This window comes from Ochlerotatus camptorhynchus, unplaced genomic scaffold, assembly GCF_037179485.1.
Source record: "Ochlerotatus camptorhynchus isolate MF236.1 unplaced genomic scaffold, CSIRO-AGI_Acam_v1.1 ptg000129l, whole genome shotgun sequence".
In the NCBI taxonomy this organism is placed as follows: Eukaryota; Metazoa; Arthropoda; class Insecta; order Diptera; family Culicidae; genus Ochlerotatus; species Ochlerotatus camptorhynchus.
The window spans coordinates 1,118,214-1,136,112 of NW_027040619.1; the positions used below are offsets into that span (position 1 = coordinate 1,118,214).

The 17,899-nt window shown below is 39.5% G+C and overlaps 1 protein-coding gene across 3 annotated transcripts in view; it reads right to left on the minus strand.

Moving 5' to 3' along the window:
* LOC135700132 (inositol hexakisphosphate and diphosphoinositol-pentakisphosphate kinase-like) overlaps positions 1-9,746 on the minus strand; it is a 79,312-nt gene extending 69,566 nt beyond the window's left edge. Inside the window, exon 1 of one of the 3 annotated variants that reach the window (XM_065220537.1) lies at positions 9,113-9,746. In XM_065220537.1, coding sequence (XP_065076609.1) covers positions 9,113-9,292 — 180 coding nt within the window. In that variant the 5' untranslated portion in view covers positions 9,293-9,746. The remainder of the gene's footprint in view (positions 1-9,112) is intronic. The other 2 variants (XM_065220547.1, XM_065220548.1) reach the window with 2 other exon arrangements.
* Positions 9,747-17,899: the final 8,153 nt, after the last annotated feature.

Here is a 17,899-nt window from a genome sequence, read left to right on the forward strand (position 1 = left end):
TGTCTTCGGCAATGTTGTTCAGGTGGCCAAGTGCTTTCGGATGGTGATAATTTTGGTTCAGAGCTCTCATACTAGTGTGCACACAAATTTTCTGTATAAGTTGTATCACAAAATTCTGGCCATATAGAAGGTTACTGTCTTGGGCAAAGTTGTTCAGGTGGCCAAGTCCTTTCGGATGGTGATCATGTTGTTTCAGAACTCTCACACTACGTGGTACTAGTGTGCAGGTGAATTTCCTGTATAAGCTGTATCTCAACATCCTGGCCATATAGAAGGTTACTGTCTTCGGCAAAGTTGTTCAGAAGGCCAAGTTCTTTCGGATGGTGATCATATTGGTTCATAACTCTCACACAACGTGGTACTAGTGTGGACACAAATTTCCTGTATAAGCTGTATCTCAAAATCCTAGCCATATAGAAGGTTACTGTCGTCGGTAAAGTTGTTCAGGTGGGCAAGTCCTTTCGGATTGTGATCATTTTGGTTCAGAACTCTCACACTACGTGGCATTTCCTGTATAAGCTGTATCTCAAAATCCTGACCATATAGAAGTTTACTGTCTTCGGCAAAGTTGTTCAGGTGGCCAAGTCCTTCCGGATGATGATTATTTTGGTTCAGAACTCTCACAATACGTGGCATTTCCTGTATAAGCTGTGTCTCAAAAGGTTACTGTCTTCGGCAAAGTTGTTCAGGTGACCAAGTCCTTTCGGATGATGATTATTTTGGTTCAGAACTCTCACACTACGTGGCATTTCCTGTATAAGCTGTATCTCAAAATCCTGACCATATAGAAGGTTACTGTCTTCGGCAAAGTTGTTCAGGTGGCCAAGTCCTTTCGGATGGTGATCATTTTGGTTCAGAACTCTCACAATACGTGGCATTTCCTGTATAAGCTGTATCCCAAATCCTAGCCATATAGAAGGTTACTGTCTTCGGAGGATGACGCGTAGAAGCTGGAAATCGATGGTGCACGTCATTTTGGAATTTAACATCTAGCATGGCAGACATCGATTTTAGAAAAAAACTGTCATATACCCTACAATATGGGTATTTCCGGAAGGGGGTCGAAAAACTATGCTAGGCTTCGTTTTGAAATCCAAGATGGCGGCCACTGGTTCTATAAAAACTGTGAAATACCCACAATATGGGTTTTTCTTGAAAGGAAATGACGTGTTATGGTCGAAATTCGATGTTGGACGCCATTTTGGGATCCAAGATGGCAACTATCGATTTTAGAAATAATATCAAATACCCTACAATATGGGTAATTTCCGAACGGGGACGAATTGTAGAGGTGTAAAATCGATGTTGGACACCATTTAGTATTCCAAGATGGCGGTTTTGGTTTTTGAGAAAAAAAAAACTGCCTAATACCCTACTATTTTGGTATTTCCGGACCGGGGATGACGTATAGATCTGAAAATTCGGTATGGGACACCATTTTGGAATCCGAAATAACGATCATCGGTTTAGAAAAAATAAGCTGTCAAATACACCAAGGTCTTTTTAAAACGAATTATTTCGGAACGCGTCATTGGGACGGTACTAATGGATATTTTTGGTCGCTATTGAAAATTTAGTCAATTGCTGAATGTATGTATGGGCCCTAATTACAGGGCATTTAAGCCGGCATTACATCCATTTCCCCGATATATTTTTTGGTGTTGCCAAATTTTCATATTTTTTTTTTGGAATACCATGTTTTTAAAATCGAGACATACCAAAATCGGAACATGTCAAAATCAAGATCCACCTGTATTTGGCTGTTTTTTTTTAACCGATGATCATTATCTTGTATTCCAAATTGGCAGCGGACATAGATTTTTGACCTGTACACGTCGTCTCCGTTCCGAAACTATGGATATAGTGGGTATTTGACAGTTTTGTTTTTCAAAAACCGATGCCCACCATCTTGGATTCCAAAATGGAGGGCGGACATAGAGTTTTGACATCTACACCTCCTCGTTGCGTAAATACCCATATTTTTTTTTCCTTTGGTTTGTTTTTTTCGTCGATCTTGTTTTCCGTGCTGAGCACCAATGCTACCGACGTGCCAGGAAGGCAGCTCCCACACCTGGACCCTACCTATCGACCCATCAATTCATGAACCGGGAACCAACGGCTTTACTTCCCATCCGAAGGAAGGCGTGGTGATCAGAGATGTTATGCCTCAGAACATCCCGGCGGCGCCGACTGGGATTGAACCCAGGCCTGTTGGGGTGAGAGGTAATCACGCTTACCACTACACCACCGGCGCCGTTTAAATACCCATATTGTTCGGTATTCAACTGTTTTTCTACAACCGATGGCCACCAGCTTGGATTTCAAAATGGCGTCCAACATCGATTTTCGACCACTCCCCGTTCCGGAAATACCCATTTTGTGGTTCCATCTATTAACGTCCTTTTAAACAAACCACCTTGGAAAGGTGGATATAGTTCATTCAGTGCGGCACCCATTTTGTGGGTATTTGACAGTTTTTTTAGAAAACATATTAAGCGTAACTATTCAAATCGACGTATCTGATTTTGTAAACAATCACTTCAATCGACGATTTATGGCAAGCTGGATGGGTTAGCAGTTAAGACAAATCGTCGATTACAGGGATTATTTATAAAAGCAGAAACGTCGATTTGAATAGTTATGACCGCCATCTTGGATACCAAAATGGCAGCGGGCATCAAATTTTGAAATTTAAACGTCGTCCTAGTTTAGAAAACACCCATATTGTTGGGTATTTGCCAGTATTTCTAAAACCGATGGCTGCCATCTTTGATTTCAAGATGACGTCCAACATAAATTTTCGACCTCTAACTAAACGTCGTCACCGTTCGGAAAAAAATCCATATTGTAGGGTATTTAACAGTATTTCTAAAACAGGTGGCCGCCATGTGGATTCCAAAATGGCCGCGGGCATCGAATTTTGACATCTACACGTCGTCTTCGTTTCAAAAATAACCATCCTCGTTCTAGAAATACTCATATTGTGGGTATTTGACAGTTTTTTAGAAAACCGGCCATCTTGGATTCCAAATTTCATTGAACATCCGAAACGGTGTCCAAGGAACTTCCTTAGGTAAGCTCTAGGATCTTCCAAAGTGAAGTTCCAGGGAATTTTGAAAGGAATCCTAATAAACGGGTACCATACACTAACGATAGTATAGATGGTACGACCATACCACATAAAGTTGGGATGATATTCCGAATTGGTGGAACATCAATGAACTTCCGAAGGGATGTTCGAGGGATTTCCGAAGGGACGTTCAAGGAACTTTCTAAGAGAAGAACAAGGAAATTCCAAAGGGAAGTGCAAAGAACATCCTTCGAAAGGAAGATCAGGGAACTTCCGAAGCAATGCTCAAGAAACTCCCAAAGGGTAGCTCAAAGAACTTCCTAAGAGAAGTTCAAGAGCTCAAGACACTTTCGAAGGAAATTTCAACGAACTGCCGAAGGGAGATTCAAAGAACATCCGAAAGGGTGTCCAAAGAACTTCCTTAGCTTAGCTTCTAGGATCTTTCGAATCGGCGTTTCAGGGAATTTTGAACACGGAAGTGCATGAAACTTTTGAAGGGAACATCATGACGTGCAAGCAACTTTCGAAGCGAAGTTCAGGGAAATTTGGAAGTACAAGGAAGAGAAAAAAAATAAATGGAATTTCCAAGTCTAGATAGAGCAGGAATTAGGGCGTAACAGCTGTTGTAAACAATGACTACTCTCGATGGTTTCTAGAAATTCAAGGCACACCCACGCAAACCAACAAAACCATCGGGTAGGGAAAGACTTCCCCTACCTGATGGCAATGTTGATTTGCGTGGGCGATCTTCGACTTTCTAGAAATCATCGAGAAAATTCATTGTTTACAAAAGCTGTTGGGCCCTAATTCCAGCTTCCAGTTCTTCAGGAGGAAGTACATTGGAAGACCTAAAGAAAATCCACAGGAAGATCAGGAGAAAGTTCACAGGAAGATGCGGAGGAAGCTCACAGAATGATCTGGAGGAATTACACAGGAAGATTTAGAGGAGCTCTACAGAAAAATTTGATCAGATTTGAAGAAAATCAATAGTAAGTTCACAGGAAGATTCGGCGGAAGATCTTGAGGAAGTCCACAGGAAGAATTGGAGAAAGTCCACAGAAAGGTCTGGAGAAAGTCCACAGGAAAACCTGGAGCAAGTTCACAGGAAGATTTGGAGGAAGTCCACAAGAAGATACGGAGGAAGTTCACAGGAACATCTGGAGGAAGTTCACACGAAGATTTGGAAGAAGTCTACAAGAATGGTTGGGACTAATCCACAGGAAGATCTGGAAGAAATCCACAGGAAAAACGGGAGGAAGTCCACAAAAAGACTTTGAGGACGTCCACACGAAGACATGAAGGAAGTTTACAGGAATATCGGAGGAATTTCACACGAAGATTCTGGAAAAAAAAATCCACAGGAATAGCTGGAGAAAGTTCACAAAACTACTTGGAGGAAGTCCACAGATCTGTAGAAAATTCATTGAAATAACTAGAAGAAGTCCACATTCATATTTGGAGAAAGCCCACAGGAAGATTTGGAGGAGCTCTACAGAAATATCTGGAGTTAGTCGCAAAAAAGATTAGGAGGAATTTAGCAGAAAGATCTGGAAGTAGTTCACATGAAGATTTGGAGGAGCTCTACAGAAATATCTGGAGGTAGCCGATAGAAAGATCTGGAGGAATTTTTCAGGAAGATTTAGAGGAAGCCCACAGGAAGATTTGGAGGAGCTCTACAGAAATATCTGGAGGCAGTCGTCAGAAAGATTTGGAGGAATTCAGCAGAAAGATCTGGAAGAAGTTCACAGAATCATTTGGAGGAGCTCTACAGAAATATCTGGAGGTAGCCGACAGAAAGATCTGGATGAATTCTATAGCAAGAACTGGAGGAAGTCCACAAGAAGATTTGGAGGAGCTTTACAGAAATATCTGGAGATAGGCGACAGAAAGATTCCGGAGGAATTTATCAGGAAAATTAAGAGGAAACAGACAGAACAATTTGGAGGAGTTCTACAGAAATATCTGGAGATAGTCGACAGAAAGATCTGGAGGAATTCAGCAGAAAGACCTGGAAGAAATTCACAGGAAGATTTGGAGGAGCTCTACAGAAATATTTGGAGATAGTCGCCAAAAAGATTAGGAGGAATTCAGCAGAAAGATCTGGAAGTAGTTCACATGAAGATTTGGAGGAGCTCTACAGACATATCTGGTGGTAGCCGACAGAAAGATCTGGAGGAATTTTTCAGGAAAATTTATAGGAAGTCGACAGAAACATTTGGAGGAGCTCTACAGAAATATCTAGAGGTAGTCGTCAGAAAGATTTGGAGGAATTCAGCAGAAAGATCTGGAAGAAGTTCACAGAAACATTTGGAGGAGCTCTACAGAAATATCTGGAGGTAGCCGACAGAAAGATCTGGATGAATTCTATAGAAAGAACTGGAGAAAGTCGACAGAAAAATTTGGAGGAGCTGTACAGAAATATCTGAAGGTAGTCGACAGAAAGATTCCGGAGGAATTTATCAGGAAAATTAAGAGGAAACAGACAGAACAATTTGGAGGAGTTCTACAGAAATATCTGGAGATAGTCGACAGAAAGATCTGAAGGAATTTAGCAGAAAGATCTGGAAGAAATTCACAGGAAGATTTGGAGGAAATCTACAGGAAAAGCTAGAGGAAGTCCACAAAAAGACTTAGAGGAAGTCCGCAGAAAGATCTGGAGAAAGTTCACAGGAAGATCGGAGGAATACTACAAGAAGATTCTGAAAAAAAAAATCCACAGGAAGATATGGAGAAAGTTCACAAAACTACTTGAAGGTCCACAGATCTGGAGAAAATTCATAGAAATAACTGGAAGAAGTCCACATTCATATCTGGAGAAAGCCCACAGGAAGATTTGGAGGAGCTAAATATCTGGAGGTAGTTGTCAGAAAGATTAAGAGGAATTCAGCAGAAAGATCTGGAAGAAGTCCACAGGAAGATTTGGAGGAGCTCTACAGAAATATCTGAAGGTAGCCGACAGAAGGATTCCGGAAGAATTTTTCAGGAAAATTTAGAGGAAGTCGACTGAAAATTTTGGAGGAGCTCTACAGAAATATCTGAAGTTAGTCGACAGAAAGATCTGGAGGAATTTTTCATAAAAATTTATAGGAAGTCGACAGAAACATTTGGAGGAGCTCTACAGAAATATCTGGAGGTAGTCGACAGAAAGATCTAGAGGAATTTTTCAGGAAGATTTGGAGGAGCTCTACAGAAATATCTGGAAGTAGCCAACAGCAAGATCTGAAGGAATTTTTCAGGAAGATTTAGAGGAAATCGACAGAAACATTTGAAGGAGCTCTACAGAAATATCTGGAGGTAGCCGACAGAAAGATCTGGATTAATTCTATAGAAACAACTGGAGGAAGTCCACAAGAAGATTTGGAGGAGCTCTACAGAAATATCTGGGGTAGACGACAGAAAGATTCCGGAGAAATTTATCAGGAAAATTAAGAGGAAACAGACAGAACAATTTGGAGGAGCTCTACATAAATATCTGGAGGTAGTCGACAGAAAGATCTGGAGGAATTCTTCAGGAAGATATGAAGGAAGTCCATAGGAAGACCGGATGGAAGTCCACATAAAGATATGGAGGAATTCCGCAGGAAGATCTGGAGGAGATCTACAGGAACCACAGACATACCTGAAGGAAGTAAACAGAAACACCTGGAGGAAGTCCAGCAGAAAATCTGGAGAGCGTCAACAGGAAGATTTGGAGAAAATCCACAGAAAGTTGTAGAGGAAGCCCACCGGAAAACCGGGAGAAAGTCAACAATTCTTCTCTGTGATGTCCACAGAACGTGTAACGGAAGTCCAAATGAAGATCAGGAGAAAGCCCATAGATGCGCAGAGGACACCCGTTAGCTTTTTTTTTTAAACTCGCGGGTTTTTCCCGGTACATACGAGATGATTTTCCCGGTACGTAATAATTTAAAATCCTGAACAGTTTGAAAGTGCTTTCAAGGTAAGCCGGAAGAAACTTTTAAATAAAGTTTGAAGAAACTCTTCCGATCAAATCAGAAGAACTTCTGGGGCTTCCCGGAGATATCATAAGAATATTCCAGTGTCAATCCGGAGCAAGTCTCGAAAAGTAACTGCCAGATGATGTTGGACGAAACTTCAGGAAAAAGCCAGAAGCAGTTTTGAAGAAAGTTGAAATATATCAGGATGCAACTTCAGGAATCTTTCGATGGAAGTCAGAAGAACCTCGAAGTCATAGTTAAGCTGGAACTAGCTTCCGTGTAAAAATATAAGAAAATTTCGGTAGAAAAAAGAAAACATACAGGAGGAAGACATATTTTGGGAAAATCAGAAAATCTTCCAAGAGAAGCACTCACACGCAAACTAACAATACCATCTTGTTGGGAAAACATTTTTCTTTCTTATGATGGTTTTAGTGCTAGTAGTTTCGACAAATTGGCTTTTGAATCTTTGTTTACAAAAGCAGAAACGTCCCTTTGAAGACGTAATCGAAAATTGTAATCAATATAATTATTCCCTCTTGCGCTATGTAATATTTGAATGGGTCCTTAGGGAGAAAGATCCGTTCTACAGCCATCGGCTAATTAATAACTGTGGGAATGCATCTAGAACACTAAGTTGGTAGCTGGCAAAACGCTCGAAAAAGAAGCTACATTTGGGAATGTCCGTCTACTTTTCTTCGAAAAATATGTTATCCTCTGTACCTAATACTACTGTTTTAACAAAGGTGAAGAAGATAAACTTCAAATCCACCCGATCAAAACGGGTCGCGGTCGGAAGGCAGAACTTTTGTAAGGCCGAATTCGTAAAGGCCTTTTGGAATTCGGCCTTCTGGGATCCGGCCATTTGAAAATTCAGTCTTTTCAAAAATTCTGCCTTCTTATGTTTTGTAATTTGTAATTTATTGATAGCATAACGAAAACCTGTCAGTTACAGAACCATAAATCAGGTCAAGTGTTTTTCTGCCTTTTGAAATTCGGCCTTTCGATATTTCTGCTTTTCGATAGTTCTGCTTTTCGACGCAACAACGATCAAACTGTCTAGCCAACCGCATTATGGTTGACATCACATTACTCTAGATTGTATTATTATAATCAGCTCCGAAATAACTATGGATTGGATCAGAAAAGCCGTCCAACGAGTTCCAAAGGGTCCGCGTTGGAGTGGGGTCACCGTACTATGATATTGAACATAATTAAATCGAACCGCAGAACGATAATTTCTATCATTATTCAAAGATGCCTAGCCTCATCGAAGGCCACCGCACGGCTGGCTCAAGTGTTGTTTATAATTCAGAACCGGTTTTATGATCACGTTTTTTTTACATTACCAATATTATTTTGACACAGAGAATAGTAGTTTATTTACATCGGTAAACAATTTGCTTCCACCAAGCAGCTGATTGTAATTTACATACTCCGTTTATTGAAGGGCAGTCTACATGCTGGATGTTCGAGTGGCACAACGACAAATAAATCAATAAATTTATTAGAGCTCATACCAATCAGAGTTGCATGGAATCGAATCATTTACTGTATGAATGACATGTCTGATTTCAGTTGGCACAGCGCTCGATAACTGCATTTGATGTATATTAACAAAATTTCCAGAACGCAACGTGTTAACACATCATTCCTGGCCAAAATCGCATATAATTACATCGAAGCCCTTGACCCAATGACCTAATTTTTCTGCGAGCAGATAGCATGAGTTTGCAGCATTTGCTCTCTCTGTTTACCACCCATCTACCTGCGACAAGAGCAGAGCAGGTTTCATTTTGGCATCAAATCTATTTTTAAAAACCCACCCTCCTCCACTGCTTCTTTTGAAACTTTATGCAAAGTCAATGCCATCTTTCGAACGATAACGAGGAAATTTATTTTTATCCATCCTCCACCAACACAAAATTAGCATAAATCGATTGTGGGCGCCTCTTCCGCTGAAAGGCGTTTAGGTACATACGTACAACCCTTGCCCTTGTTATATAACCTCCGCTCGAGCTTCGGGCTCCCCTGTCATATACTAATCGATAATGCCCGGAGAACATCGCAGGTCCTAATATTAATCAATAATGCAGTTACATACCCTTCCGATGGTGATGATGGCCCCATCGTCTCCCACGTAGAACCCAGGCCTTCCGGAGGGTGTCTGGCTAGCACTTCCATTGCCTTCGCTGCCATTGTTGCTGCTACTTCCCAGCCCGCAGCTGCTGTTGATGTCCTGCTTCAGGCCCTGGTAACCCGATTCCAGCTCCGTGTAGGACATTGTTTGCACTCCACAAGTATTTACGACGTAACTATACTATTCCGAAAATTTCACCAACCTTCACACAATTTCATTTACATGAACACATCAACTTATTCTTATCGCACATGCTGATGAACGGAAAATTAATATTCTTTATCTCTACACCCACCACACAATCCAGGATGGAAAAAAATAATGCGAAAGTCCAGTCACACTGAACAGATTTTCGCACCGAACCACCGGAGCCGGAATCACAACTTGACACCACAGTTTCCGACAGCAATCATTAGCACAAACATAAACGCATCCAAACGAATTAATTTAAACTGCAAACCACCAAACCGACGGCACATCTATCCGCTTACATAAATCAATAACAGTTCGTCTTGTTCCTCGAGAAAATCCGACATCTTAGTTTTAACTCCTTGCCTGATGGGCTCTCCCTGGCTCTCCTGTCTCAGAGGCAGAACAAACTTCCAGCTTTGTTTGCATTTTTTGCAGTAACAGAAAAAGAAGAAAAAAGAAACATGCCATGAATGACAGCTGTCAATGAAGCGAACAAAACAAACAGACCGATGAGAACATCTTCGGAGGTCAAAAACGCACGAAAAGAGCCGAGCTTACGAGGAGCTCTGATGCGCATGCGAAAAACGGAATGCAATAAGCCGGCTCGGCTCAATGAGTGTAAACAGGTAAGTCTCATAGAATTTGTCGTCTCTTTTATGTCTCATGATGATGGAGCACCGGTCACGCACTCCATCAACCATTTCAACAGCGGGAGAGTGAAAGAGAAGATTCACATAGCTGTACCTGGTTAAATTACATTGGGCCCGGCTCGGCTCATCGGCTGGAGAAAAAAATCATCAAAACAAATTCTTGAATCCAATCCACCAGCAGTGAGATTCACTCTTCAACACTTTCTTATATACCTACCGAGACACAATTATCGTTATAACCAACGTTTTATTTTTATGATCGGTAAACATTTGTAAACAGCAATTCAAACGTTAATTTGGAGGCGAACCAGCCTAAGGCTGAAAGCCTCCTTAATAAAGCTAAATAATAATAATAATTCAAACGTTAATGTCTAGACCAACATTTGGAATAGTTGTATCAACCAAACGAATGGATTTAAAGTTAAATTTCACAAAATCCTACAAATCCACGCAAACTAACAATGCTATTCGATACAGGAAGTTTTCTCTATCAGATGCTCATGTTAGATTGCGTGGATGTGTTTGATTCTCGAGAAATTTGCGTTTAAAGCCATTGTTTACGTTTCGCAAACTAGCCTTACTTAGAAACTAGGGTAGCGTAGTTTCCCCATGGTGGTGTTATTTTGCGTGGGTGAGCTAAGAGTTTTTACAAATTGAAGTTTGAAGTTTTGTTTTCAAAATCAGATACATTCATTTGAAAATTCACTGTTGAAATTTAATAAGAGCTAAATAGGTTCCCATCACGATACACATCAAGGAATACAATATTAAGTATGTGTCCGACACATAGTTATCATTTGTTGATCACATTGCAAAAATTCATGTGTGGGACACATAAAAACAATCTTTGAAATTTTATCAGTGAGGTAAATCGATTCCCATCGAAATAAATTGTGGTTTAATGAGTTTACAATACTCTTCTTGGGAGTAAGAAAAGTGTAATGCGAAATTGATAGCCACAACAAAAGAAGAAAAAAATATCGCATCAAGGATTCACCGCGCGCTGGGGGCGATGAAACGCAAGCGCATCGTGTACGTACAGGGCTGTGTAAAATAGAGCACTTTGTCCGATGTGCGTCATTGCTTTGTCAAGCTGTTTTGGCCGAGGGGCACGCATGCAGATCAAATTAAATATTGTTGGTTAAGTTGGAAACCGGAAAAACCCAACACGCGACTTTTGATTTTCCTCTTGTTCTGTACGTTAAACATCCCGCATAAACGCGAACCATAAATTGACCTTACCTAAAATGGTTAAAAATTGTTTATAATCCCTGCTAAACTTTAACTGAAATGGTTATGGAACTTTACATGAACGTTTAATGATAAAGTTTCAACCTTATGTATTATGGTTTTTTGGAACTGGACCTTACAAATAATGGGTTGTTAAGAACCATTACCATTCCAAATTCTTGTTTTCTCCATACATTTTCAGAAAGAGAACTATATAAGAACGTTTTTACTTATGATTTGAGAACATTAATGGTAATGGTTATGGTAGTCAGTAAGGTCCATTAATGGTTTTGTATTATCGCTCAACTTTACGTGGAATATATCGTGAATTGGTAATCAGTAAATTACAGGCTTGAAAGTTATTAAGGAGTCATTAAAAAGTGCTATTAACGCTTTTCACCGCTTGCTGTACAATGATTATTTAGGAGTCATAAAAGAGTGCAACAAACGCTTCTCAGGTTTACTCTCTACTAAATTTCAAAGCAGCTGTCAAGAAGTGTCTACAAACGTTGTATAAGAGCTTTCACCAAAATAATTAAGCTTGAGTTTAAATATGTTTCTATAAACGTTGTATAAAAGTTGCTTCTACTCCTATACCGCGTATACATATAATGCTGTAGTTGAACAGGTTCTCCAAACCAGTGTAAACAAGAGTTTTACAGAAGTTGTAATAAACAAATTGTACAATTATTATTCAGCATGCAGTTGAATAAAATCACAATGGAAGCGTTTCTTCAACAAGAAATTGATTTTGGGTAAACGTTTTACTGAATACGTTAGACAACACCTTTGTGTTGCAGTTGTATAGGTTCTCCAAACCAGTGTAAACAAGGGTTTTATAAAAGTTGTGGTGAACACATTGTGTAATTATTATTCAACATGAAGCTGAACAAAATTAAAACGAAAGCGTTTCTTCAACTGGAAATTGTTACTTGGGTTTATCCTCAAATTCGCATTTTCATCCACATCGACGAGATAAAAGTAAGAGGTTGTATCCAAGACGCGACCGTAAATTTGACGTATCACACAAAGAACAAATATTGTTTTAATAAAAATAATGCATTCTTAAATTGAAAGTTTCCCAAAATTCGTAATTTCAACTACGAAAATATTAAAAACCAAAGTAATGCTTTTGATTTAAAAGTGTTTCTTTCACGTACAACTTGTTAATGTTAAAAGTACACTTTTTAAAAGAAAAGTTGTTAAACTGTCAAAAATACCTCTTCGTAGTGGATTACTGGCAGCACTGAACTGAGCCGGCTCATTTGCAGTCTTTATGCCAATCTAACCGCTAGTGGAAATTAAATAATAAACAGCAAAAATCTCGCATTTTTGTTATCATTTCCAATGTTGGTCATGTTTCAATACAATATAGATTGTTATTGTTCCTGTTTACATTTAGAAAGGTAAGTAACATTTTAATAAGATGTTTGTTATCCAAATCAATAAATTTTATTATATTCTTGTTCTACCCGATTTCAGGTTATACCTCTTCCCTCGCCTCTTCCATAAATTCCATTCGCCAAACGTTAATCCGGATCTCCTATCTAAATGTTGAGTCGGTCGTCAGGTTGAAGGGAGTTCTCCAGCCAGGATCGCGATCTACATAGTCCGCATAGCTGCTATTTGGTGGTTCGGATGACTACACCGCAACGGAATTTGTTTTCTCCCTATGCTACTTCTAGCCACCATCGGAGTTAAGCAAGCCATTTGAATGACAGAGAAAATGTAAAACTGCGAAGGCATCAACAAAATCGAGTATTAAATCAGCTATGAAAGGTTAGTATTTATGACTAGCAAATCCCGTACCAAATAGCTAAACGATGTTTTTCCTCCAGGTGAATTTCTCGGTGAAATTATCCCTATAGACGAGATGAAAATCGCATCCGCGGTCGCGACTTTAGTGTCCGGATCAAAGGACGGAGCTGTTTTAACAAGCGAACAGCCCGGGTATTTTCTTTTCATTTTAACTATACTAAAGTTGCTTGACAAAACCTTGTTTCGAAACAAAAATAATCCACTTTTATGTCAACACTGTCATGCTTTTCATTTGACAGTAGTACAATTCATTTTGAAAGTTTAAACTTTTAAAAGTAGTGAGGTGAGTACTTTTGATTTGACAGCTTGCTGACTTTTGGTTTGAAAGCTAACCGCTTTCTACCAAAAAGAACCAACGCAAACTTTTAATTCTACCAACGGATTTTTTAATTTTAGCAACGATTATTTTTTGTGTGGGATTACGAGTGTAGTACAAGCCAATCCTGGACGATATATCTTGGTTGGATTCAAGCTCTTACTCTTTAGTTAACTCTTTTATCAGTCATTTGTGGTCCTGAAAAGGACCGATGAATTTGAAGCTTGGAAGGGAAGGAAAAACACTTCAATCACATAATTTGAGCCTACTGGACGGTACCTACAGTTGAGTAATGCTGAGCTATTAGGGTGTTCAACACGGATGAGGCTGGCGAGTTGTATGTTGTTTGAAACAAGGGTGACACCTAGGGGAAGTACAACTTAATCTGAAGTAATATTTGGTGTAAAAATTGCTCTAATTGGTAGGGAAGAGCGCTACTTCGTCGTAATCGCCCATTTCCGTTCTATCGAGCAGAAATCATCAATAATATCAATGATTTCACCATGCACAAAACAATAATACGTTTGTTCCGATGCGTTAGTTCATTAGCTACGACATAAATCCTATTAGAGCGCATTGGATGCATATTTACGCTCATTGTTCTCAAAACAAAAGAAGCGCTCCTAGCGCATCCCCTTTTTCTCCGTTTATCCGTAGGACGAAGAAAATCTAATGGCGTTTCAATGCGTTAGGACGGAATTGAAACTCGTAGGACGAATATAGAAGCAGGAAGCAGTGTTAGATTTTTAATAATATCTCAACATTGTTTGACTCTTTATCAAATCCAATGGTACGTATGGAAAGGTGGATAAATTTAGAAGTTATCTTAGATGAAAATATTCCATGTTTTGTTCAAAAGCTTTCCAAAAAGCGTGGTAAAGTGCGGGATGTCCTTAGTAGGACGGAAATTAGATCAAAAACCCTAGTTATTATAATTTTTAGTATAAATATTAATGATATTAACTGTCAAGCGGAAAACTTCAAAGCAAAAAAAATAACAGTGTAGCTTTAACGCATACACTCAATGACGTTTCACCGATGTTGTTTATGTTTACTAAAGCTTTCTGTTTTTCATCATTTTTGCCTAGATTTTCGTTTTCGATAGGTCTGATCGATTTTGATTTCGGCTGTTCATGATAAAAACGGTACTGGACGTTCCCCCAGCAGCAAATCTTTCCAAGTTGCAGGCTCATGGCGAACCGAGCGATACGACCACGGAACCATCACTCTGGGACGCCGTTAACAGGGGCGGCGTAGTTAGTCGATTCCCGTTCCATCGGAGGACAGCACATTTGTTCGCAGACCATGAAGAATTCGTGGAAATTAATGACGATTTCCTTTCGATTTTGCGCATTGAGATCAGCTACCAAAGAATGCCGAATTTATGAGAACAAGGCGCGGATATTGGTAGCAGTGGTCAGCAAGATCTTCAAGGAATGACTTGCCTCTCGTGTGAAATCCATTTTTGATTAAACGAATGTCAAATGTACACTTAAAACCAAAATTTGTCAAAAAATCAACTGTCAGACTAAATATAAGATTCGCAAATACCACACATATTAAAATATTTAATATTTCCACCATCGGTATTTATGCTGATACTTGGAGCTGTCCTTCCCCTAGGTGACACGCTTGGCATAGATGACCCACAGAGACTCACAAGTATGGATCCCGATCAGTAGCGGTGAGGCTTTTTCCTCCTTCTTCGGTGAATGGACGCTAAAATGTGAGCTGCAGCTCGCTGCTTGCGGGCAGCCTTTCGTTGTTTAAAATGTTCAACGCCACATGCCGAAAGCACTGCTGCGGCTTCTACTGACCTGAGTACTGCGGACTCACTCAAGGTGCTTGTCACTTGGGAGCCAGTGTGAAATGTCAAGCGGGAGCCAAACATTCAGAAGCAGCAAATGAAGTTACTGTTATTATCTACCGTCAAGCATTTTAATCTTATAAAAATGATCTATACTTTTTCATAACACATTCTTAATGTTAAGCTCAAAGATAAAAACCAACAGGCTCAGTGATGAAAGTATAAAAACCAGCATAGTTTTTATGAGGCAGCTGAGTTTTCAATTACAGTAAAACATACTTTGGCGAAACATGTATGTAAACAAACTTTGTTAGAGTCATGGGGGCTCGAGCACTCCTGGCTCAAAGCTTTTGGCGGGAATCGACTGAGAAAGAGCAAACCAGTTTTTAACTTGAGAAAATTTTCAAGCAGTTTTCCATTGGCTTGCAAAATAAAATTGGTCGACTCCGCAGTACCCAGCTACTGACGACCGACCGGACACACGGTGATTGAATAAGCACCGTTCAGTGAGACCAGATGGAATTCGTTTTTTAAATCTGTGTTAGGAAAATCGCTTTTTCAGGCAACCCGAGATAATTTTGATCGCCACTTCAACAGTTGGACATTTGTTCAATTTTTAATAGTGACCTATTGAAAATTAATAAAGTGTTCATTTAAGTAGATTTGTAGCTAAATTTTTAATCGATTGGTTTGTTGAGAATTAAAATCTCTCCGCTATTGACAGAGTTATATCAACAATCAATACGAAACTAACGATTTTAAATTGGCTCACCACTTTAGTAGCCTATTGGTCCCAAGCAAACGATAAACGTACCCTATTCTAGTTGAAATTCTATTACTACACTATGTTTGTTTTGATTCGCTATGAAAGTTTGACAGATAACATCAGGGGTGTGTGGATTCATGCACAACATGCAGGGGTGAGTGAAATAGCTTGGGACTGCTTGGGACCGTTGTTCTGGTACTGAGTGAGCCAAAAATAATAATGATTTTCTTCGGGACCCAGTGGTCTTAGAGTTACCTCTATGGTTATATGTGGTCAAAACTTGACCACTTTTCGTAATGCGGTCGATTTTGAATTTTTGAAATTGCACCCCCAATATGTTACCGAATGACGTAATCCTACGTCAAAATCGACGTTAAACCGTTAAACCAACAATCAATACGAAACTAACGATTTTAAATTGGCTCACCACTTTAGTAGCCTATTGGTCCCAAGCAAACGATTAACGTACCCTATTCTAGTTGAAATTCTATTACTACACTATGTTTGTTTTGATTCGCTATGAAAGTTTGACAGATAACATCAGGGGTGTGTGGATTCATGCACAACATGCAGGGGTGAGTGAAATAGCTTGGGACTGCTTGGGACCGTTGTTCTGGTACTGAGTGAGCCAAAAATAATAATGATTTTCTTCGGGACCCAGTGGTCTTAGAGTTACTTCTATGGTTAAACTACGTCTTTGTGGGATATACTGGGATGCAAATGAAAAAAATGTGTGAAGAAATAGTGTTAGATTTTGAACGCTTGTAACTTTGCCATTTACAGATGAAATTTAAATCCAAATACACCAATCGATAGGTAATAATTCAAAAAATTTGTTGAAATAAAAAAAAATTCATGAAAATTTGGTGAAAAATGTGCAAATAACAAGTGAAAATGTTATCACTGTTTTCATGAAATAAAGCCCAACAAACAATTTTAGCTGCAGACTAGCTTATACAGGCAAATATTAGCTGTATAAGCCAATTTTTGGCTGTATAAGCTAATCTGCAGCTAAAATTGTTTGTTGGGAGGTTCTCCCGAAACCCAGTCGTCATAATCGAGTACTACTTGCAATGCACAGCGTTCTGCTTGAACCTGAAACATGAAAAGTTATAAAATAGCGCTGCTGTTGTGACTCTGCTGATTTTCGCTTCAGACTCCGTAGTACCAACAATCAATACGAAACTAACGATTTTAAATTGGCTCACCACTTTAGTAGCCTATTGGTCCCAAGCAAACGATTAACGTACCCTATTCTAGTTGAAATTCTATTACTACACTATGTTTGTTTTGATTCGCTATGAAAGTTTGACAGATAACATCAGGGGTGTGTGGATTCATGCAGAACATGCAGGGGTGAGTGAAATAGCTTGGGACTGCTTGGGACCGTTGTTCTGGTACTGAGTGAGCCAAAAATAATAATGATTTTCTTCGGGACCCAGTGGTCTTAGAGTTACCTCTATGGTAGTACCAGCAACAAGTCAGCAGTAAAAGCAACAATCAATACGAAACTAACGATTTTAAATTGGCTCACCACTTTAGTAGCCTATTGGTCCCAAGCAAACGATTAACGTACCCTATTCTAGTTGAAATTCTATTACTACACTATGTTTGTTTTGATTCGCTATGAAAGTTTGACAGATAACATCAGGGGTGTGTGGATTCATGCAGAACATGCAGGGGTGAGTGAAATAGCTTGGGACTGCTTGGGACCGTTGTTCTGGTACTGAGTGAGCCAAAAATAATAATGATTTTCTTCGGGACCCAGTGGTCTTAGAGTTACCTCTATGGTAAAAGCACCGACGAACCAACATGTCTCTGGAGCATTTCGTTTGTCCGCAATTCGATTTGTCGAATAAGCGATTCGATCTATCAAACCAGCGATCAGATCTGTCAAACGAGGTGAGCCGCAAACCAAGTCAATATAGATTTTACGTGTGTTTGTGTCCTTGCTCACGATATTAAACGATCG